The following is a 23,852-nucleotide window of genomic DNA, read 5'->3' as shown; positions in this document are numbered from 1 at the left end:
TCAGCCTTCCAAGTAGCTGGGACTACAGGTGTGTACCACCAAGCCCGAATAATTTTTGTATTTTTAGTAGAGACTGGGTTTCACCATATTGGCCAGGCTGATCTCGAACTCCTGACCTCAGGTGATCCACCCGCCTGGGCCTCCCAAAGTGCTGGGATTACAGGCGTGAGCCACCATGCCCAGCCGAATTTTTTTCTTTAAAAGCATCAAATGCAACTGACTTTCGTTTGTGGCCCAATCTGTTCATTCAGTCCTTAACTAGTACAAAGCACAATCTTTAGGAGTCATGATTAGAGGACGCCAAACACCAGATGTTGGAGATAATGTCTTACAGATTATTTTTAGGAGTTTAAAAAAAACCATGAGCATTTAATACTTATACTGAATTATTGACATAGTAATTGGTTGCTGGTTCCTTTTCAGAACACATTTGGTTTTGGTTTCTGCTTACGTTTTATAAAATCTTACAGAACAAAGAAATGCAGTATCTTTTGCAAGCTCTTATTTATTTATGGTTTTACCTAGATCATTTTAACTATTCACATACTAGCTTGTTTATGATGTCTATTTTGCCTTCAAACATGACAGATTCATTTCAGACAACTCAAAAAGGATGACTGTAAGCTAGTATCCAAAGTTTAGATGGAATACATAGAAATTCATATAAGTATCTGAATTTGTTTGGCTGAACATCAAAGCATCAACACTTCTGTCCTTGGACATTCATTAACTATTCTTTAGCCTGTATAAATTCTCCACATCCTTCAAGGTGGAGCTTAAATCTCTGCAGGTCTGTGAAACTTCCCTAACCAGGCACTTCTACAGCAAAAGGACTTTTGTTTGAACTCATCTTTTCCAGTCTCTTTAAAGGTGACCCTATTAAGAAGCCTAGAGCTCCAGGCTATACTTAAATGCACTATTTTTTCATAGTATCTGCTTGAATGTCTTTTTATCTTGGTCTTTGCGTTATTGAATCCTACTCCTTCTTTGTTTTTTTTTTTCTCCTAGTTCTTCCAGTTTAACACAAAGAACAGCATTTTATGAGGCAATTTTAAAATACTGCAAAGTAAAAAATGAAGTAAAAAGACATTTTAAAATATTTTACATCTCTGGACTTCAATGATCACACAAAAAAATCATGTACTTAAAAGATGTTCATTGCAGCAGTGTTTAGAATAGCAAAAGAATTGCTGACAACATAAAGAGGAATGCTTAAATGAATTGTAGAACATTCATTTCATGGAATACTGACTTTTAAAAATATAAGGTAGATCTTTATATACTGAAATGTAAGTATGGCCCTGGTACAGTGTAGGAGGTAGAAAGCAAATTTTGAAGATAATTATCCCATTCATATAAAAGATAATAAAATGTCTACAACTCTCCAAATAATATCTGTTGTTGTTTCCTGAGGAATGGGGTATAAATAGGGAATTTTTCTCTTAAACTTATGTACTTCTAGTTTTAAAAAATGTTATAGTGATTATTTATAATTTTTAAAATTTCACAGCTGGGCACGATGGCTCACGCCTGTAATCCCAGCACTTTGGGAGGCCGAGGTGGGTGGATTGCCAGAGGTCAGGAGTTCGAGACCACCCTGGCCAACATAGTGAAACCCCATCTCTATTAAATATACAAAAAATTAGCTGGGCATGGTGGTGGGCACCTGTAATCCCAGCTACAAGGGAGGCTGAGGCAGGAGAACCGCTTGAACCTGGGAGGCGGAGGTTGCAGTGAGCCAAGAGTGCGCCATTGCACTCCAGCCTGGGCAACAAGAACGAAACTCCATCTCAAAAAAAAAAACAAAAAAAAAAAAAACACTTCCCAAATGCATTTGATAATAACCCCTAAACCTGAATGCTATCATTTTGGAAAGTTGTTATTGGACTGCTTGTTCCCAGTCACTTCTATCCTCTAAAACAGTCACTGGATCCTTGTTTCCTACTCCTTTCTAATACCCTCACAGTGGCTCCATAACCCTCACCACTCCCTCTGGCCTGAGTTACTGTGGCTCCATAAGCTCTCATATTTGTGTAGGGATTCTTTCCCACTCATTACTTCCCCTTTGGTTTTGCTATTAGTTCTGCCGCTAAAATGGCTTCCTGCTATTTCCCTCTGCCTGTCAAAAATCACACGTATTTTCAAAGCCCCAGTGCAAGTCTCACTTTCCTCACAATGGCAACTCTTCTCCAGATTTCTAAAAACAATGCATTTTTTTTGGTCATCACCTAGGTAGGTTGCACCAGGAGAATGTAGTATTTTAACCATTCCTTAGAATGTACAGTTGATTAAAATTTTGTGTTAAGGTTGGCTGGGCGTGGTGGCTCATGCCTGTAATCCCAGCACTTTGGGAGGCTGAGGTGGGTGGATCACGAGGTCAGGAGATCGAGACCTTCCTGGCTAACACAGTGAAACCCCGTCTCTACTAAAAATACAAAAATTAGCCAGGCGTGGTGGCGTGTGCCTGTAGTCCCAGGTACTTGGGAGGCTGAGGCAGGAGAATGGTGTGAACCTGGGAGGCGGAGCTTGCAGTGAGCCCAGATCGCGCCACTGCACTCCAGCCTGGGTGACAGATCGAGGCTCTGTCTCAAAAAAAAAAAAAAAAGAAATTTGTGTTAATGTTACAAATTGTGAATATTTTAAATTTATTACTTATAATTTATTGCCCTTTTTCTTCCTGGAGATACAAGAAAAGAGAGAAGAAAATAAATCTTGATGTAGTTTCCTGACAGCATTCAGAGTCACTTGGATCAATATTCCCAAACTCTGGCTCATCAACAGCTGAATTATTGTCTTGCTTTAAACACAGAGTTTACCTCGGCTTATAGATGAGATAGCTCAGAAGAGCAAAATGAATGCTGCTGTTGATAAAGGATATTAATCTTTCTTGTCATTTTCCTTGATTAGTATGGCTACCTCTGGGGCACATCTTCTGTGCACTCAATATAATAACTTTTATAGTATATTCTGATTTTGAGTACACGGGGAGAGAGAGAGAGTTAGTTAAAGTCAAAGGGTTTGCCTTTGAGTCTACCAAATGATATGTCCTGAATTCCAGGTTTATGCTATTTGTCCCAAGATGTTATTCACATCTTTCTATTTTTATAAATTGCATTCCAACATGAGATTATGTTTGTAAAAAGGAGTGCTCAAAACAGAAAAGTAAATTTCAAATGTCTCATGACCAGCAGAACATGTGAGTTAGATTTTGAAAACTTGAACAAGAAGGCAAGGCATACTCTGTTTAAAGGCAAAATAGTAGCTAATGATAATCACATTTCAAAATAAAAACATTGTCCTTTGCACAAGTACCTCAAAAAAGGTGTTCAGCCCATGAGTTTTTGAACTCAGAAAAACATGTTTTACACACACACTTTCTTGACACAATCCCTTAACAGTTTTTATAAGAAATGAACATTGATCAGCTATTGAGTTAACTTGAGCAGAGATTCTTTCTACTTTACTGCTTCATTAGTTGTGATGTGACAGCAAATTTAGATCCATCTAGTTTAGCTTAAGAAGCCTGCCACAAACCGTTAAGTCTCCTTTAATCATCACAACAATTCCAAGAATAGTGCTGATAGCATCAGCTTTGGAGTCATATAGCCCTAAATCTGAGTTCTGCTTCTGCCGCTTCTGGCTGTCTTCCTAATAACAAGTTCCTTAACCTCTCTAAGCTTCAGTTTCCTCATCAATAGTATGAGTGTAGTTAAACAAAAGGTCTTATAGACTGTTAAAGCATGGAATGAGATCATCTATTTAATGATCTCATTTAGCACGTAGTGAGCATATATTTTAAATGTTAGTTGTTATTATCCTCCTTTTGCAAGTGAGGAAACTGGGCCTTCCTGTAAGTTTAATGACTTATTAAAGGTCAGTGATTTGATGGGGATGTCCAACCCCAGGCCAGTAATTCAATGGCGATGTCCAACTCCAGGACTCTGATGCCTGTGATTTTTCTACAATGGAATGCTGTAACCATGAAGCATACCACACCACACACCATGCCATGCCCTGCTGCATCATCCCATGCTCCCTGTCACGTCTGGCCACAGCACAGCACAGTACACACACCCTATTGCATACCATGTCATGCCACACCATGGCATGCCATACCACACCACATAACGCATCACCACGTTGTCTGCCATGTCGTGTTCCTAACAGCATTACCCCTTAGTTGTCATCCTCATTTGCTTGCTCTGTGTGCTTCCCAAAGGATACCACTTTCCATGATATTGCTTTAGATCCCAGAGACCCATGTTCAATTCCCAACACTGACACAAAATCCAAGACTTTCAGCAGAGGATGCAGGCCTCTGGCACAGGTCTGTGACCACCAGAGGAAGAGCACCTTTCTTTTTTACCAAGACATGGTATGGGCTGGCTGTACCCCTACAAGGGATGGCCCTGTGCTGTGTGGCCATGAATTTCCCTTAATAAAACACATTCTTTTTTTTTATTAATTTTTTTTTTTGCACACAAAACAATAAACATTTTCTAAAAATACATACAAACAAAAAGATGCATATCAAACACATTAGGAAGGTTGCACATGGGAAGACGGGGAATAGAAATGGGGGGTGGGAATTAAAGAAAATAAATGAGAGAGGGACTTCGTATGGATCAATGATAATAACTCAATCCTCTATTTGACAAAGAAGGAGGAGCAGGAAGAGGAAGAAAAAGAAAGCGGGATAAAGGATCAGAAAGGGAGGAAAATAGAAAAAAATTAGAGTATGACTCCAGGGTAGACCTGTTTTGTTGTGACTGGGTTGGTTGGTTGGTTTGTTCTCAATAGAATGTGTTTTACAGACAAACCAACCAATAAAACACATTCTATTGAGAAACTCCAACTGTGGCTTTAGCTTGATCTTGTGGATTATTCCAGACTGTGGTAGATTCCCTTTCTAGGGTCTTCTTCAGTCTGTTTTCAATGATAGATGTATTAGTCTGTTCTCTGGCTGCTAATAAAGACATACCTGAGACTGGGTAATTTATAAGGGAAAGAGATTTAATTGATTCACAGTTCCACATGGCTGGAGAGGCCTCACAGTCGTAGCAGAAGGCAAATGAGGAGCAAAGTCACATCTTACATGGCGGCAGGCAAGAGAAGGACTGAGCAAAACAGGGAAAGCCCCATATAAAACCATCAGATCTCATGAGACTTATTCATTACCATGAGAACAGGATGGGGGAAACCGCCCCCATGATTTAATTATCTCCACCTGGCCCTGCCCTTGACACGTGGGGATTGTTACAATTCAAGGTGAGATTTGGGTGGGAACACAGCCAAACCATATCAGGGTCTAAGACAATTAGAATGAAAATTCTTTGCTTCTGACTTTAATGTCTTTCAAATTTATGACATACACCCAGTGCAGTGGCTAAAAGTGCATTTTGAAATGATGCAGTTGTTTAAAAAAACTGATGACTTATGTACCGGCATGTTTTAGTTGGCCACAAATGCAACATAGCTAATAGTGTGGGTGGTGGCTATAAAAATCTGTGAATAAAAATAGGAAATGTAAGTCAAGGGACTCAGAACTAGGAGGGGAAATAGTCTCACTGCCCCTATGTATCATTATTGTCCCTCTGAATCATTCTGTATTATTAGGTCCAGGTCAGATTTTAGAGGGACCAGGATGAACTACAGTGTATTCTCTGGTTCGAACTAGCATGATGAGTCTGGAAACATATTCATTGATTTGTTCCGTAAGTACTTACCAAACAAAAATCTAGGTACCAGGGATGTGCTTAGCACCAGGGAAAAGTGAAGCACATTGTGCAGTCCATGTTTCCTATGAGTTCACAGTGCAGGGAAAACAGAACATGTGAAGAAGAGGATGAAGAAGATTCTAAGCTGAACGATGAGAACCTAAGAGAAGCCATAGCTGTCTTCAAATGTTTGAAAGTCTGTCATGTGGAAGAAGGAAGCTGGGCTGGGGGTTCCCATCATAGTTTGTGCAACACTCTTACTATCATCCTAAATTGTTTTCTTTTTCTTTGTTTTTAAATGAAATTAAAAGAGTAACACATTCATTTGGTTGAAAAGGAAAATAATTTTTTAAAAGAAGTGTACACAGTGAAAAAAAATCTCCCTTCCACTTCTGGTCTCCTATCCCACCGTCTATGGTTAATAATTGGTTTCTTGTGTACTCTCCCAGTGTTGTCTTTATGCAGATATGAACAAATACAAACATATATTCTTATTCCTCTTTTTCTTACATGAGAGTTAGTATTCTATATATCTGCATCTAGATATCTATAACTATAAATCTATACACACATATTCTGCAACTTACTTTTTCACTTAATATTTATCTGGAAATCTTCAATACATGGAGATTGTCTTCACTCTTGTACCGCTACACAGTATTCTATGTATAGAAATACATTGTTGAGCTAGGCTTTGTTGATACATATTTGATTCCAATTTTTTTTCAACTTATGCTATAATGTATGACCTTTTATGTGTTCATTTTGTACACGTGCAAGTGTGTCTATGGGCTAATTCCTGTAAGAAGGTTGCTGGTTCCAAGAGCAAATACATTTGTAATCTGGATAGGAATTCCCAAATTGCTCCCACTGGGGTTATGGCGTATTGTACTCCTCCCAGCCTCCTCCTAGTATGAGAATGCCTGTTGCCCTCCAGCTTCACTAAAGACTGTGTTGCCAGACTTTTTTGAATTTTTTTCAAACTGATAAGGAAGAAATGTCATTTCAGGGATTTTTCAATTTGCATTTTTATGTTCCAGGGTCTTACATCTTTTTCCATGCAAAGTCTTTGTTTATATTCTCTGTTTTTTTTTTTTTAATGAAGCGATAGTCTTTTTATTCCTGATTTCTAGGAACTCTTTATATATTAGGGGGATTTCCCCTTATGTGCTGTGTTGTTTTCTAATTATTTGTTGAGGTGTCTGTTTTCACTAATAAGATGAAGACAAAACTGGGACTAAAGCCTGGAAGCAACAGTGAGATATTTGGGGGTTCAATTTTAAAAATAATAATGAGCCCTTAATAAGTGTCATGTATGACTTTCAGTGCTTTGATTCTACTATCTCATTTAGTCTTCAGAATAATTCTTTGAAATGGCTATTATTATAAACAGATGAGACAGAAGCACAAAGATATTAGGTAATCTGTCCAGGGTCACACAGCTTGTAAATGGGGGAGTCAGTATTCAAAGCCACGCATTTGAACCCACGACCCAGGCTGTTAACTACAACATTTACTAAGGGTGCAGAGCAAGCAATGAGATCACATTAATGGAAATGTTTAAAATAAGGTTGGAAGATGGATACTTCTGAGTCTTGTGGATAAGATCCTAAGATTGGGAAGGCCTTGCATTAGATGACCTGAAGAAACTCTTCCAATCCTTCTTCTTTGTTTTTTTCTGACAATGCCATGCCTGACCAAAAAGATGAATCAGGATATATGATGTACCATATGGGACCTGTCTGCTGTCATTATTATCCATCAGCAGATACTGCAACCCACCCAACATCACTTCTGCTGCATCCAAGGGCACCTGAACTTCCATTTACAAACAATGATTTTGTAGTAGACTTTGGGGGCACACTAGGTTACTAAGCCTATGTACATATGAGAATGTCCTTCATTTTGGTGCTTTGCACATAGTAAGCATTCAGAATTTTTTTTCATTGAATTAACACGATTGATGGTAAAGCTTATTCCAAAGGCTCTTGAATGTAACTCAATCAGATGGCAGCATGGAGGTAATAATCCAATCAGTAATTGCTTTGCCCAGACTGTGCAAAGATATGAAGATGTATATGAAATGTTTCTTAACAGGTATATAGAAAAAGACAACTGACAACAAAGGCAGGAAAGCCAGTAAGTTCCAAATGAATGGTCATGACCCTTGGGGTGGAGATGAAGAAAACATTGAGGAGTGGGGTAACAGGAAGAAACTTCCTAGAGGAGGGGAGACTTCACCAGAGATGTTATTTGGATTTGGGAAGAGTGAAGGAGCCTTTCAATTGAGGAGAAGGGCTTGAGCAGAGGCACAGAAGTAGAAAATCTTATGGTATGTTTGTGGGCTTGAGCAGGTGTGTTTTTTGTGCAGTCTCAGAAATAAAACCCTAAAGGCAGGCTGGGACCCTGCTGAAGAGGATCCTGAATTCTAAGCCAAGGGATGGGCAAAGATGGTCACAGAAGGCTTTGAAATAGAGAAGTGACATGGTAATAGTGCTGCTTTGGGGAGATAAATATGTCAGCCATGTGCAGAGTAGTGCAGAGTGAGAAGAGGTGAGGCTGGAAGCTGGAGAACACTTAGGAAACAATCACAGTACTCCTGAGAGAAGGTGGTAAGTGTCTCTCTAGGGAGGTAGCCATGGAATGGAAAGAAAGCTGTAAAAAGAATTATGGGTGATTCCAAATATATGACATTTTGGACTAGGCAAAACTATGGAGACAGTAAAAGGATCAGTGGTTGCTGGGGTTAGGAAGGAGGAAAGGATGAATAGGCAGAACACAGGAATTTGGAGGAAGTGAAAATATTCTATATAATACTGTTATGGTGTATATATGTCATTATACTTTTGTTCAAACCCAGAGAATATACACCACCAAGAGTAAACTTTAATGTAAACTACAGACTTTGGGTGATGATGTGTTGTTGTAGATTCATCAGTTGTAACAAATATACTATGTGTCTTGGTCAATTTGGGCTGCTGTAACAAAACACCATAAACTAGGTGGCTTGTAAGCAGCAAACATTTATTTCTTACAGTTCTGGAGTCTAGAAAGTCCAAGATCAAGGCACTGGTAGATTCAGTGTCAGGTGAGGGCCCATTTTCTGGTTCACAGATGGCATTTCCTCTCTGCATCCTCAAGTAGTGGAAGAGACAAAGGCACTCCCTTGGCTCTCTTTTATAACGGCACTAATCCTATTTATGAGGGCTCTGTATTAGTCCGTTTTCACACTGCTAATAAAGACATACCCAAGACTGGATAATTTATAAAGGAAAGAGGTTTAATTGACTCACAGATCCAAATGATTGGGAAGGCCTCACAATCATGGCAGAAGACCAAGGAAGAGCAAAAGGATGTCTTACATGGTGGCAGCCAGCAAAGAGAGAATGAGGACCAAGCAAAAGGGGTTTCCCGTTATAAAACCATCAGATCTCATGAAACATATTCACTACCATGAGAACAGTATGGGGGAAACTGCCCACACATTTCAATTATCTCCTACCAGATCCCTCCCAAACATGCGGGAATCATGGGAGCTACAATTCAAGATGAGATTTGGGTGGGGACACAGCCAAACTATATCAGCCTCCTCCCTCATGATCTCCTCACCTCCCAAAGGTCTCATCTCCTAATACTATCATCTTTGGGGTTAGGATATTAACACAGGAATTTTAGGGGAACACAGACATTCAGACCACAGCAGCATGTGTGGAGGCAGGGGCATATGGGAAATCTCTGTGCCTTCCTTGCAATTTTGCTGTGAACTTAAGTCTCCTCAAAAAATAATAAGAATAAAGTTTTTTTTAAAAAGAAAGAGCTGGGTGCAGTGGCTCATGCCTGTAGTCCCAGGTACCTTGGAGACTGAGGCGGGAGAATTGCTTGAACCCAGGAGGTCAAGGCAGCAGGAGTCAGGATGGAACCACTGTGCTCCAGCCTGGGCAACAGAGACAAAAAAAAAAAAAAAGAATTATAGGGACTGGCTAGATAATTCTATGTGGGGGATGGGGAGCAAAAGAGCTATTAAAGGGCAAACAAATTTATAGCACACATTTTTTTGCTATTATCCATGTTATACATAGCATTGAGGGAATCTTACCAAGAACAATTATTTTTCTCTTTGGAAATCAGAGAGCAAAATTCTATCAGTAAATGATAAATAGAAAGATGTTTGGGGATAGCCCTTGTTTTTATTCCAAAGGTAATTATTTACATAGTAAAGGAAACTTAGAGCGCTCTCTGATTGGAAACATTGGGAGCAGAATACATTTAAATCAGTTGGGTGAATTAGAAGATAGTGGTGGTGGTTGCATAACTATTATTATACAAACACTACTGAATTGTACACTTTAAAAGAGTGAATTTTATGGTATATGAATTACATATCAATAAACCTATTCTTCAAAACAGCAAAGGAATGTCTATATAGGATTTTAGGCACCTTTTCTTAAGATCTAAGTAAATTATAAATAAGTATTCACTTCCACCATTTCCCTAAAAAAGATTTTTTCTCAAAGAAGACCACAGAATCACATTTCCATCTTTGAACAGCAGGCAAAAACAAACAAACAAAATCCAAAATATGATTCCAAGCTTATCAGATCTTTCACCATCATTTCATCTTAGTGCTCTGCAACTTTATGCTTTCCAAGGCACTACTGAGGACTCTGAAAAACATTTAGGCCCTAGTCTGTCTGCTAAAGCAATTATTTTTCCTTTAAGAGAATTTTTTGCTAAAGTGAAAAAATCCTAGGCAATGCGAATCTTGGCTCTTCATAGAGAAAAGAACAACTTGCTGAATCATTTTTATTAAACATTAATTTTGCAAAACCAAAAGCAAAATCTATTATTCTGGCAGACAAGCTTTAAATAAGGCAGTGAGTTGGGGAAAGAGTAGTTATTCATATTCTTAAACCCCCAAACATGTTCATCAGCTTTGGCTTAGTCTTTTGCTAGAGAATGCAGGCTGTTTTTATTTTTAGCTCTCTTAACTAACCATACAGATAAAACTGATTAAAAATGGGTGTGCCTGGATTTCTCAGTACCCATTTGTCATGTTAAATCACAGCCCACTTAATTTGAGAAGGAGAATGTTTTCTAGGTGACATAGAGGTTCCTAGAGTCTCTCTGGCATATTCATCCCTCATGGAGGACTCTGTTGTCAAATGTGTCACAGCCTCCAGACTGTGGGCCTGCTGATTTCATAGCACTTAGAAAAGATGTGTGGGAGTATTCAGGGAAAAAGCCTCCCAGCCTAACCTCTGTGCAGGCTGCTGCTGTCCATCACATGGGCAGCCTCAGGGCAGGGGATTCTGGGAAAGGTGAATGCAGATTTACTTTTGGTCATTGATTCTGGCTTTTAATTCTTGAATTTTAATATGCACCTCTCTCTGCACTGTCATTACAGTTTTTTATTATGCCCACACTTTTTAAAAAAATATTTCTCAATTTAATAGGGCTAATGTCCCCTATACCTGTTAATATTGGCTCTCTTCAAACAATAATTGGCATTTTTGTTTCTCTAATTCCAGGGAGAAGGGTAAGCCAGATGTTTGTCTAATGGAGCATTTCTATCTCTGTTCTCAGAAAACCTTTTTGTATAATTTGTTATTTTTTTTCTTTCTGGCATTTTCTATGTCTCCATTTCAGTGCAGTAAGAGGAGTTTATAGAGTTGTGGAAGTACCACCTTAAACCATAAGCCCCTTATCTCAATCCTAGCGAGTCAGAATAGGCTCTGTCCACAGGAAGAAGGCATCTGTAGGCACTTAACCCTCTCATTCCTTTTCTGTCTGTAGTTTTGGTAAATTTCAGCTTTTTGTGCTCAAGTCAGTCATCATCACGGTCATGACAGGATCTATGTCCTTTTGAAGTACATAATGAACCACCAACTGCTCGTGGAGCTGTGAAGACAGCATGGCCTTGGACTCTGGGGACTTAGCATCTAAGGTGGACCCCAGAGAGCATGGGTGTGGACTGGATACGTGAAACTCCTTCTGGCCCACTCTACCATGAGAGGATGTCATTAGAGATAAAGGAAGAAACTAACGAACAGATGGTAATATGTTGGAGATGAAGTAGTGTTCTCCCTGAAAAATAAAGATAATAAGAAAATCAACAGCTCTCATTTATTGAATGTGTTCGATGTACCAGGCAAAGATCTAAGGGCATTATCTCATTTAGTCCTCCTAGCCGCCCAATAAGGTGGGAGTTAATTATTGCCTTATCATAAAGATGAATTAACGGAGGCTCTAAGAGGCTAACTTGCCCAACATCTCGCAACTGCCGGTTAGTGGTAGAGCCAGAATACAAACTGCCTAAGCTATGGATCACCAATTGAATGAACTCCATTCTGTGAGGATGAGTCAGCGTTAAGAACTATTAATAGAATTTTAGGATTAAAGCTTTTCCTTGAGAAAAGTAGAATCATCTTCAGCAAGTCATCGTTGTCATCCTATCCCTTAGTGTTGCCAGAGAATTTTTAAAATAAAATAAAACATCTACCCTTCATGAGATTACTGAATTTGTCTGCCTCATGATGAGTGTTTCTGACCTCTTTTAATCGGTAGGTTAAAAAGCTTCACTTTTGGCCGGGCGCAGTGGCTCACGCTTGTAATCCTAGCACTTTGGGAGGCCGAGGCGGGCAGATCACGAGGTCAGGAGATCGAGACCACGGTGAAACCCCGTCTCTACTAAAAATACAAAAAAAAATTAGCCGGGCGTGGTGGCGGGCGCCTGTAGTCCCAGCTACTCGGAGAGGCTGAGGCAGGAGAATGGCGTGAACCCAGGAGGCGGAGCTTGCAGTGAGCCGAGATCGTGCCACTGCACTCCAGCCTGGGCGACAGAGCGAGACTCCGTCTCAAAAAAAAAAAAAAAAAAAAAAAAGCTTCACTTTTATCAACACATATTGGGATTTAATGGCAATGGTTTCAGTTTCTTTTCATCCTTCTCCTACTTAGCTTTTGACTAGAAATAGTGGCCTGTGAATCCTTCAGTTTTTATTATAAGTACTTTTTTGAAGTTATTACAAATTGAAATTTTGAAAATCAGTGCCATTTTAAATGCATCCAGGTAACTGAATTTGCTGTGTCTTCCCAGAACAGCCACCTCCGAAGAGGGCATCTGTAGGTTAACATAGCGACTCTCAAGGTACATTTGCCTCTGCGTGAATTAGACCTCTAGATGGTCCAGGAAACAGCTGCGGGGAAGTATCTGAGGAAATCAGATATTCCACAGAATCGTTGGTTATGTGGCAATTTCTAGTCTAGACAAGGCACTTTTATTTAGTGGATTTGTATTTAACAATATGGCAATGTGAGTTCCTACCTGGGGCAAATGGCTTGTGCTCTCTCAGTTCCCACATCTGCCAGCTCTGCAGGAAGTACTGACAAGAATTAATTGGCTTTCCTGGGCCTTCAGGCTCAGTTCTGCTTCTCAGTTCCAACAATCCCCACAGGACTCTGCTCCAACATAATTTACTGTCTGGGAGGACTTTCTGTTTACAAGAGTTCTAACTGATAGGCACCATATCATGTATATATATTTTTAAATTCAATAAGTTAGAACCTTGAGAATTTTTCAGGGTATTTAGCTCAATTTTTAAAAATGAGACATAACTACATTCAAAGTATTTGAATTACTCTTTGTTTTTATGATGATTCTAATACGATCCCGTCTAAAATGTGTGAAAAAAGTTTTAAAAATAAAATGTGTGATTTACACAAATAACTTTGTTCCTCTTCTCTTCCTCTAGCAGGCAGTATTTTTAGAGTGTGGTAAAGGGGTCCTTCCAATTTCATACTGGGTTTTCTGAGCAAGACAGAGCTGGTAGGGTAGGAATGGGACTTCTTCCCAGTTGTTGATTCTATTTATAGCCTCTCTAATAATATTTTATTTATAGAATAATATAGATGTCATTTAGATTCTGTTCCCTCAATTATTACTGTACATCTGAGAAGCCCCTGTTCTTGAAGGCATCACCTTGGGGGAAATTATGTTGATTCTGTTACACAGGAAAGCAATAAGTAAAAAGGAAAGTTGTGTCACACTACAGTGGTAGCCAATTAGTATAAAAATCATGGAAAGTTGGAAGGGAATTCTGCAGTTGTCTCATCCAGCTTTCTACAAAGTACTTGTTTCTGTCCAGATGACACTAGGTCTCTCTGCCTGTGTCTACCATGATCAGAATACTCTTATTCTGAGAATACTCTTGCTCTATTTCATTGTTGGATAACTCACATTTTAGGCTGTTTTTTGCATGAGAGATTTAAAATGTCCTCTTTGTAATTTGCATTAATTAGTCGTAGCTTGTTCTCAGTGGCTGCACAGAATAAGCCCACTCATTAATGGATTGATTGAACAGTTCATTTATTTATGTTCATTTTGAATTGGATGCTTACCAAGTGCAATGTAGTGTGCCAGACAAGCATCAAACTCCAGGATCTGACAGGTTAGAAGAAGGTAACATGGACATATATAAGCTGTATGTCATACATGCTACATGAGCAGTATAAATTAAGTGCTATGAGAATGAAGAGGGAGACAATAGGATGGGATCAGGTCCTGCAGGCATTGGTCAGTGCTGTGATCTGAATGTTTTTGTGCACCACCCCCCTCAAAATTCAAATATTGAAATCCTAACCCCCAAGGCAGTGATATTTGGAGTCAGGCCTTTGGGAGGTGATTAAGCTACAAGGGCAGAGCTCTCTTGAATGGGATTAGTGACCTTATAAAAGTGGCCCCAGAGAGAATCCCTCACCCTTTCTACCATGTGAAATTACAGCAAAAAGATGGCCATGTAGGAAGTGGGCCCTCACCAGACACTAAATCCACTGGCACCTTGATCCTGAACCTCCCAGAGTAAATTTCTATTGTCTATAATCTACATAGTTTATAGTCTTTTTGTTGCAACCGCCTAAATGGACTAAGACAGTCAGCAAATTAATCATGGAGATGGTGACATTTAAAGCTCCTTATGTTTAATGGCTTGAGATTGAAGGGCAGAGGTTTGGATGTGGAGGTTGGAAGGATCCAGTGTTGAAAAAGTGTTGGGTAGTTTATATTAGTGGAGCTTAGAATTTGAATTAGAAAGTGGAAGACAGGGCTAGAAAAGCTGGTCAAGTGAGTGTGAGACTGTGAAGGGCTTTGTATGCCTGGAGTGGAGGGTGAGAGGAATGGTGGCAACAGGGCTGTGACCAGGTGGAATTCACATCGTCTCAAATGCCAGGCTACAGAGTTTAAGGATTATCCAGCAAGGCAATGCAGAGCCCAGGGGCTGGGCACTGTGCAAGTGACACTTGTGTTTAGTGAGATAACCCTGGTGGTAGGAGACAGTGGTCTAGAGGGATATGCAACATGCCAAGTATAGGTAATCAGGGCCAGGAGCCCTGTGGTGGCCTCTGCGGTAGGGGAATTGAGTGAAATTTGGATGATAATGACTGAGACACAGCCTTGGAAACCCAATAAACCACCTACTATGTCTTCTCCAGATTCCCTTTCTCACTCCCCACCTCTCCAGACTATTCATTTACATGGACAAACCCCTCCTCTCCTCACTTTCTGGTGAATAATTACTTATTAACACCTGCAAATAGTTCCAAATAACTGGTAGGGAATCCTAGGATCCAAATATCTGTAGTGAAATATATATCTCAGGTTGATTTCCCTGCCTCCAATGAGATCTACATATAAGCTGAGCCTATATAATGAAAGAAGCTTTAATAATTCTTCAGGATAAAGGTGTGTGTGCACCCATGGATTTATATATATATATGGCCCGGTGTGGTGGCTCATGCCTGTAATCCCAGCACTGGGGAGGCCATGGTGGGAGGATCACCTGAGGTTAGGAGTTCGAGACCATCTGGCCAAAATGACAAAACCCTGTCTCTACTAAAATACAAAAATCAGCTGGGTGTGGTGGCACATGCCTGTGATCCCAGCTACTCGGGAGGCTGAGGCAAGAAAATTGCTTGAATCTGGGAGGCAGAGGTTGCTGTGAGCCCAGATCGCTCCACTGCACTCCAGCCTGGGCGACAGAGTGAGACTCTGTCCTCCGCCCCCCCCAAAAAATCACTTTTCCTTATTTTGCAAATATGTATTGAGTACCTACTATTCATCAGGCCCTGTTTTAGGTGCCTATATTGGTGAGCAAAATAGTCAGAAATTCCTGCCCTTGTGGAGCTTACTATGCTGTGTGTGTGAGCTTACCTAGCAAGAGGAGACAATCGATGCATTAAAAACATGTTAACTATACAGTATTTAAGAAGGAGATAAGCGATATGGGAAAAAGAAAAATCAGAGAAGCGTAGCGGAGAATAGGATTGGCAGAAATGGGGAGGGGAAGGCAAGTTGCAATTTGAGATGGAGGGTTAGGGTCATTTTTCTTAAGATGGTGACATTTGAGCAAAGACTTGGGGATGAGAGAATTAGGTATATAGGTATCTAGGAGAAGAGAGTTCCAAGAAAAGGAAACAGCTAGTGCAAAGGTGCTGAGGCAGGAAAGTGCTAGAATGGCGAAGAGGCTTTGTGCTTTTCCACTGCCCATAGAGAAACAATAGCTTGTGCAACCAAAAAGAAAGCTAGGAAAAGACAAAAGTGAAGTTTGTTTGTAATAATGCTGAGTAAACATTACCTGAAAAAAAAAAAAAACCTCACAGACTGACTTAACTGGGGCAAAGGGCATTAGGGAAGGTTTCTTGGCTTCTATGTTACTTGGGTGTGAATCCTGGTTCTACCACTTACTGCCTGTAAGATCTTAGGTGAGTTATTTAACCCCTTTGTTTCTCAGTTTCCTCATCTGTAAAATGAGCCTAACAATATTGCCAACCTTCTAGGATTGCTTTGGTTATGGAATGAGTCGATATTAATGAAAAGTTTAGAAAAATGCCTGACACATAGCAAGAACTCACATGTTAGCTTTTGACTGGTTAGTGCCACTGTTTTGATTACTTTTATATGAGTTGTTGCTCTAGTCTATTCTTCAGGTGTGTCTTAAGACCTTTGATATTGTACCTGCTGTGTGTGTGTTTGTGTATATGTGTGTGTGTAATGTGTTTGTAGATGTAGAGAATGTGGGACTTAATTTATACAATTGTAAAAATTAGATTAAAAATCCCACTGCTTAGCATAGAGTGACGCCTCAATAAATGTTGGTTTTCATACCTTCTGGTAGAATTTTACAGCAAAGTAAAACAGTGGAGGGTTTTCCTTTTATGCTCACTTTTTTTTTTTTTTTTTTAGATGGAGTTTTGCTCTTTTTGCCCAGGCTGGTGTGCAATGGCTCAATCTCGGCTTACCGCAACCTCCTCCTCCTGGGTTCAAGTGATTCTCCTGCCTCGGCCTCCTGAGTAGCTGGGATTACAGGCATGTGCCAACACGCCCAGCTAATTTTGTGTTTTTAGTAGAGATGGAGTTTCTCCATGTTGTCAGGCTGGTCTACGAACTCCCAACCTCAGGAGATCTGCCTGCCTTGGCCTCCCAAAGTGCTGGGATTATAGGCATGAGCCACCGCACCTGGCCTATGCCCACTATTAATGAATATTTTGGCTGGTGTATTAGTAGAATTAGAGCTGGGTGAAAATACTCTATAGACTCAAACTTGGAAACCTGTCTTACCCTTAGCACCACCAGTGGAATGAAGGAATTCCCAGTGGGTCACTTTGAATATCACTGGATGGCAATGAATGGGCAGTAGGGGAGTAAAAGAGGACGGAAACAAAACAAGGGGGAAAACTGAAGAAATAAACAGGGAAGCACACCATTAGGGTGATATGACATTGGAATGAGGCCCAAAGCTAGGAGGTCCTTTCTCTGAGGACCTTAAAAAAGAGACTGGATGGATCAGGAGTCCATGAATGAAAGGGCTGGACAAGTGGGTCCTTTGAGGCTCCTCCCAGCCATTGAATCTCCAAGAGCAGCTCCTGTACCCAGTCAGCTATCCTATTGTTGCAGTTACAGTCCTGAGGTAGCCTAATTTCCACCTCTACTTAAAGAGCTGTTAATACTTTATATACAAAGAGGGTTTCTTTTAAATAATACTAAGATCAAGTCACTGTGTGTTGAGGTGGTAGATGTTGAAAATAAATTTCCTAGTCTTATAGGATCTGTCCCCAACTTATCTGGCCCTGGCAGTTTATGTGAGCCTCTGGGGTCTGTTACTAGAAAAATACCAGAAGTATGGACTATCGGGGAGATGACGAAATTTAACATGCTGGTGCTCTGAGGGAGCTCCGAGGGAACTCCGAGGACTTAAGAAGAAAGGATGTCATGTCTTCACCAGGCAGGGGTGGGTGGTGGGTTAGACAGGAGAGAGAGCTGACGCCAAGCACCCACTCACTGTCTGCTGCTGCTTTGATTCATAGGTGTGGCAGGTGTTTCCAGTGCCATGGACCACACCTTCTCAACAACATCAAAAGATGGGGAAGGATCGTGTTACACATCTCTCATTTCTGACATCTGCTATCCACCTCAGGAGGATTCTACATATTTCACTGGAATTCTTCAGAAGGAAAATGGCCACGTCACCATTTCAGAGAGCCCTGAGGAGCTGGGTACACCCGGCCCCTCCTTATCAGATGTGCCTGGGATGGAGTCTCGTGGCTTATTTAGTTCTGATTCTGGAATAGAGATGACTCCTGCAGAGTCCACCGAAGTAAACAAGATCTTAGCAGACCCTTTGGACCAGATGAAAGCAGAGGCCTATAAATACATTGACATAACCAGACCCGAGGAGGTGAAGCACCAAGAACAACATCACGCCGAGTTGGAAGATAAAGACTTGGATTTTAAGAATAAGGACACTGACATCTCAATTAAACCTGAAGGAGTCCGTGAACCTGAAAAACTAGCTCCTGTGGAGGGAAAAATCATCAAGGACCATTTACTGGAAGAATCCACATTTGCTCCATACATAGATGATCTCTCTGAAGAACAGCACAGGGCTCCTCAGATCACCACCCCTGTCAAAATCACACTGACAGAAATAGAACCTTCTGTTGAAACCACTACCCAAGAGAAGACCCCTGAGAAGCAAGATATATGTCTAAAGCCAAGTCCTGACACAGTCCCCACTGTCACTGTCTCGGAGCCTGAAGATGACAGCCCAGGATCTATCACCCCTCCATCTTCTGGAACAGGTAAAAGCCCTGTTATTGCTTGACTTAGGAAAACCAAGCATATGGAAATCTCAATCCCTAAAACAAATATTAAGGAATGACAATTTTCATTCAACGTGCTTTACTATCTAGGCCCCTTAAATTTCATTTAGTTTAACTAATTTAGTTAATATTCAAGGTTTTCAATTTGTTGCTGATTGTACAAAGGTTGCAATCTTGGATTTCTCTTGGGTTTTCTTTGTAAAATATTTTTTTCCTTTATTTGAGGGGAGATGTTAGGATGATATACTGGAAACATTAAAATCCTCATGCAGCCCTACTGTCCAGAGCAGAGAATTCAGTACTGCCTGCTTCTCAGTTAGCTTTCGGCTAGGATCTGGGTTGTCCTAGTCTGTTTTATGTTGCTTATAACAGAATACCTGACACAGGGTAATGTATAAGAAACAAAATTTATTTCTTAACAGTTCTGAAAGCTGGGAAGTCCAAGGTCAAAGGGGCACATCTGGTAAAAGCTTTCTGGCTTGCTAGTGGGGACTCCCTGAACGGTCCCAAGTGGGTGCAGGGTATAACATGGTGAGGGGGCTGAGCATGCTAACATGCTATGCTCAAGTCTCTCTTCTTCTTCTTATAAAGCCACTAGTCACATTTCCATGATAATCCATTAATCCGTTAGCTCTTTAATCCATTAATCCATGAGTGGGATCACCATTCATGAAGGCAGAACCTTCATAGTTGAATAGTTCGTAGTCCATAGCCTCTCAAAGGCTCCACCTCTCAATACTGCCACATTGGGTATTAAGTTTAAACATGAGTTTCGGAAGGGACATTCAAACTATAGCACAGGTCTCTTGGAAACATTACGAGGAGAGCACACTGGCTGTTCTCTCTAGACTGCCTGAAGCACCTTGGCCGGGGCATTTAACATTCCTGTCCCTAGCTCTAAGTCTGTACACTTAAAGGGAAGGAAAAGGTGGACTTCTGGATCTTTTAGGGATGGCACAGACAGGAAGAGGAAACCTAAACAAAGCAAACTCCTCCCTTCCCCTTTCAATCTCAACACTGTCGTTTTGTATCTCTAGTTTATTGAAGTTCTGCATATAATTTTATTTTTGAAACCAAAAGATGCACTTCATTAAAATTTTTAAAGTTTAGACTCGATTAGGCTATGGTCTTTTTTAACTTGAACATTCTCCTTCGGTGACTCAAGGCAGGATATTAAACAGCACTCATGCGTATTCTCTCAAACACAAAGTGGGCCTCTTATACCCCTGGCTAAAGGCCAGGGAGGCAGCAGGAAACTCCTCACCCCACCCTGTGCCACTCTCTTCTCTCCAGCCTTTGCATCTCCACCTCTCTCAAATGTCCATGAGGTATCGAGATGAAGAGGACAGTGAGAGGTCCTCAAACCTTCCCCTGCCCCTGGTGACTGGCATTCTACCATATCCCAAAGAGCTTTGGTATGCATCTCAGGTGAAAGAGCTTCTAGTAAACTCTGAAAGTGGAACCAAAGCCTGTAGAGGAGGAGCGACTGCTCTAAACCCTGATGGTGTAGTACAAATCCAAGTGTTGGAATAGAACAGAATTAATGAAAGTTCCTCCTATCTTCTTTCCCTGTAGATTTTAGCATCAATTCCTTCTCCCCAAAGTTCCTCCAGACTCATTCAACCGTAAAACTCCAAGGGTCTTAAAGATTCACTGAGCCAAGTCCCTGATTTTCAAATTCACTCATTCACTCAACAAACACTTTCTACATACTTTCTTTTGGTTGGGTACTCTATGAGGCATGACTGATGGGGAATTAACGAAAAATAAAAAACAAACAAAAACCAGTCCCTGCCTCCAGGGGGCCAGATGACCAAGGAAGCAGTCCCAATCCAGTGTGCTTGGTATCCTGAGAAAGGGAAATGTACGGTGCTGAGGAGCCCTGGAGTCCAGCGTCTCCCCAGGTGAACTGGGACCACAGGTGACTCTCAGAGGAACAGGAGGAAACAAAGAGGTGAAGGGAAGGGTGCCCTTCCAGTCCGAGGAGCTGCATGGACATGGAGTTGTGAGGGCCCAGTGAACTTCACTTAAGATGTAAATTGAGATTTGGGTAGTAATGACAAATCAGAAAACCAAGGCTCCAGGTGGATTAGATACCACTTGCCCCTGCCTAAAACATGAGGTCAGAACATATCCGAGTTTCCAAGCTTCCTTGTACTCTTTCTGGCAATGCATAGTAAAACTCTTTTATTATTTCCTGCCATAAAGATACTTGATGTTCTGAAGATGTAAGTTAATATAGTCAAGCTGTGTTTTACAGAGCTCCTGGGTTGTCCAGTAGTCAGTCCACAAGAACTTCAGCCAGTCCTCAGGAATAGTGAAATGCCCTAGCACGTATAGGTCTACTTACACGGCACATGCTTCATGTAAAAATTACAGTTTGCAAAGGCTTGACAAAGGGTCCATTAATTTTTAGGGAATTTCCATTTTTAAGTAGCCATGGCCCAATTGGGTTCTGGAGAAGGTTCAAGAGAAAACAAAGGCAGATCTGGCTCACATGATGTTGGAGTTTTACGATGTTGGGTTGCCCACTTGACAGTATGGGGTTAGGACAATGATTGTCTCTGCAGCTGCAATCAAATAAACATTCTAAGCAAGGCATATTCAGGAAAGAGAAAATGGCCCATTACACATTCTCTCCTATGTTCAGCTCCTCTCTCCATATACATCCCACATCAAAATACCAGAGTCATATGACAACAGATAAGAATGAAATTAACAGAAAGAATCAGCTTCTCGTTGAAGCCTTTCTCCCTGCCCTTTTTATCCTGCAAGGTTTCCGACCCCCTTCCCATCTTCTTGTGACCCCTGGCACCATGTGACACTGTGCCCATAGACAGTAGAGGATATGGACTTTATTACATCTGTTGAGTCTTGGGTCACTCTGCCATTTCCAGTAACAACAGATAAAACAAAAATTGAGAATTGCACATAATTCTACATAGAAACTGAGGAAAAAGAAAGCATGTTAAGCAAAAAAGAGTTCAGTTTATCATTGTTTAATAAATAAGGAAATCATCAAATCTGGAGAATAACTGAAGAGAAATTCTAATTTGGGTTAGTTTTAGCCACAGATGCTGATGTTTAAGCAAGGTGTCTAATATATTTATATTTCTCCCAATTCCAATAGATTATTCCATTTTGTAACGTTCTCCAACATACTTAGCTATTTTCACTAAATAATATACACTGAGGTGGAGAGGTGAGAATTCTTACAGCTGAAATAGTGGAAGTCTCTTTTAAGCCAAGATCAGTCATGAAAAAAGTGAAGCAATTTAGGAAAACATAATAAATGCCCTGATGCACCAGACATTGACCAGGAGCACCACATTGTTTCTGACACAAACACCAAGAGGCATATTATGATGGTCCTGGGTGTTATGTGAGCTATTAGCCTCAAAAAGGACAATAATCAGGAAGTCATCCTTAAAACACCCCAGTTTCCCTCAAGAAGAAATGAGCAATTAAAAGTAAATCAACTTAAATTTGAAAACTACCGTTGCTATTTCCTTGCATTGATGGGATCTATGATTCTCCTACCCATTTTTAAAATTCATTCTTTTGTTCAAAAAATATTTAGAGTGACTTCTATACATCAGACATGCACTGGCCACTGAGACATTGTAGTAAATAAGATGTACAAGGTCCCTACCCTTGCAGAGCTTACCTGATAGTCAGAGGAAACAGGCAATAAAAAACAAACCCATAAATAAACAGTGTAATTTCACAGTGTGAGCACTAGAAAGAGTGATAGAGGGTTGGGTGTGAGGGGGCCAAGGACTGCCCCTCTGAGGAGAGGACACATGAACTGAAATCTGAATGAGCAGAAAGAGCCCACAGTTCAGAGAGAGGCTAGGAGGGACCTCAGGTATGGGGGAATAGCAAATGCACAGGGCCTGAGTCTGTATTATATGAGAACTGAAAGGGGGTTGATGATGCAGGGGAGGAAGAGGGAAGTGGGGCAGAGAACACCATTGGACGGATAGGCAGGGCCGAGATCGTGGGGAAGGAGTTTGGATTTGTTCCAAATGTAATTGGAAGCCATTGGAGGGTTTTAAGCTGAGAAGTGACATCACTTATTCCTTCATCTATTTATTTAAGAAATATGTGTTGACCATTTACTCCACATGAGGCATTGTTCCATTACTGCCAGGATTCACGAGTGAGTGGTGCCTCACAAGAAAATCCTGGCTTCATGGAGCTTACAATCTAGTTGAGAAGGCATACACACAAATAACCAAATATATAATATAATATCAGGTAGTTATAATGGTTATGAAGAAAAATACAGCAGGGCAAAGTGTAAGAGCTTGGTGGCGGTGGGGGTGAGGAGAGGCTTCTTCGAGGTAACAGCTTGAGCAGAGACTGAATGGAGTGAGGGAGCAAGTCATGTAGCTATCTGAGGAAGTGAGGCCAGGCTGAGGGGCCCCCAGTGCAAAGGTCCTGAGCTGGGAATGTCTTCTCTGTTCCAGGAGCAGCTGGAAGACTGGCTTGGCTGGAGTAGGGGGAAGGAAAGGAAGTGTGGCAGGATCAGACTTGGGTTTTCAGTTGATGCTTCCGGATGCTGCGTGGAGAATGAGCCAGGAACAAAGGGAGTCCTAATAGCAACGTCATTCACAGTTGGACACTGGTGTCTGCAACTTACTAAAATAGCCCATGTTCACCTTTCCTTTTATCCCTCTCAATTATATCATCATAATTATCATCAGCAGCAAACACATCACCCTGGGGTGCCTTTCTTATCTCTCAATTTGATTTTAGGTGATTGTTTCTAGCTTTGCAGTGTCAGTCTTGATACATAATAACCAGTATCTTAGAGGGCCTTTGAAATTGTTGAAATTTTAAGCAAAGATACGGAAACTTCTGTTTTGTTCTAAAATTTTCCCTAATTACTCCTAGCATTTTGTTAAAGTTTTAGTTTCCCTTAGGGACATAGGGCAGTATCTATAGGAGCTACAAGTCCCTTTTGACTCATGGTAAGGGTGG

General features: G+C 40.8%; 1 protein-coding gene across 2 annotated transcripts in view; it reads left to right on the top strand.

Annotated features, from left to right (window-relative positions):
- The window catches only part of RTN1 (reticulon 1), a 274,513-nt gene that overhangs the window by 101,024 nt on the left and 149,637 nt on the right, over positions 1–23,852 (top strand). For both annotated transcript variants that reach the window (XM_030811523.1, XM_030811528.1), the window contains exon 2: positions 18,072–18,845. In XM_030811523.1, coding sequence (XP_030667383.1) covers positions 18,072–18,845 — 774 coding nt within the window. The remainder of the gene's footprint in view (positions 1–18,071; positions 18,846–23,852) is intronic.

The sequence above is a fragment of the Nomascus leucogenys genome, chromosome 1a (assembly GCF_006542625.1).
Source record: "Nomascus leucogenys isolate Asia chromosome 1a, Asia_NLE_v1, whole genome shotgun sequence".
In the NCBI taxonomy this organism is placed as follows: Eukaryota; Metazoa; Chordata; class Mammalia; order Primates; family Hylobatidae; genus Nomascus; species Nomascus leucogenys.
The sequence above is the reverse complement of the archived record's forward strand: the minus strand, read 5'-3'. Positions and strand labels throughout refer to the sequence as shown.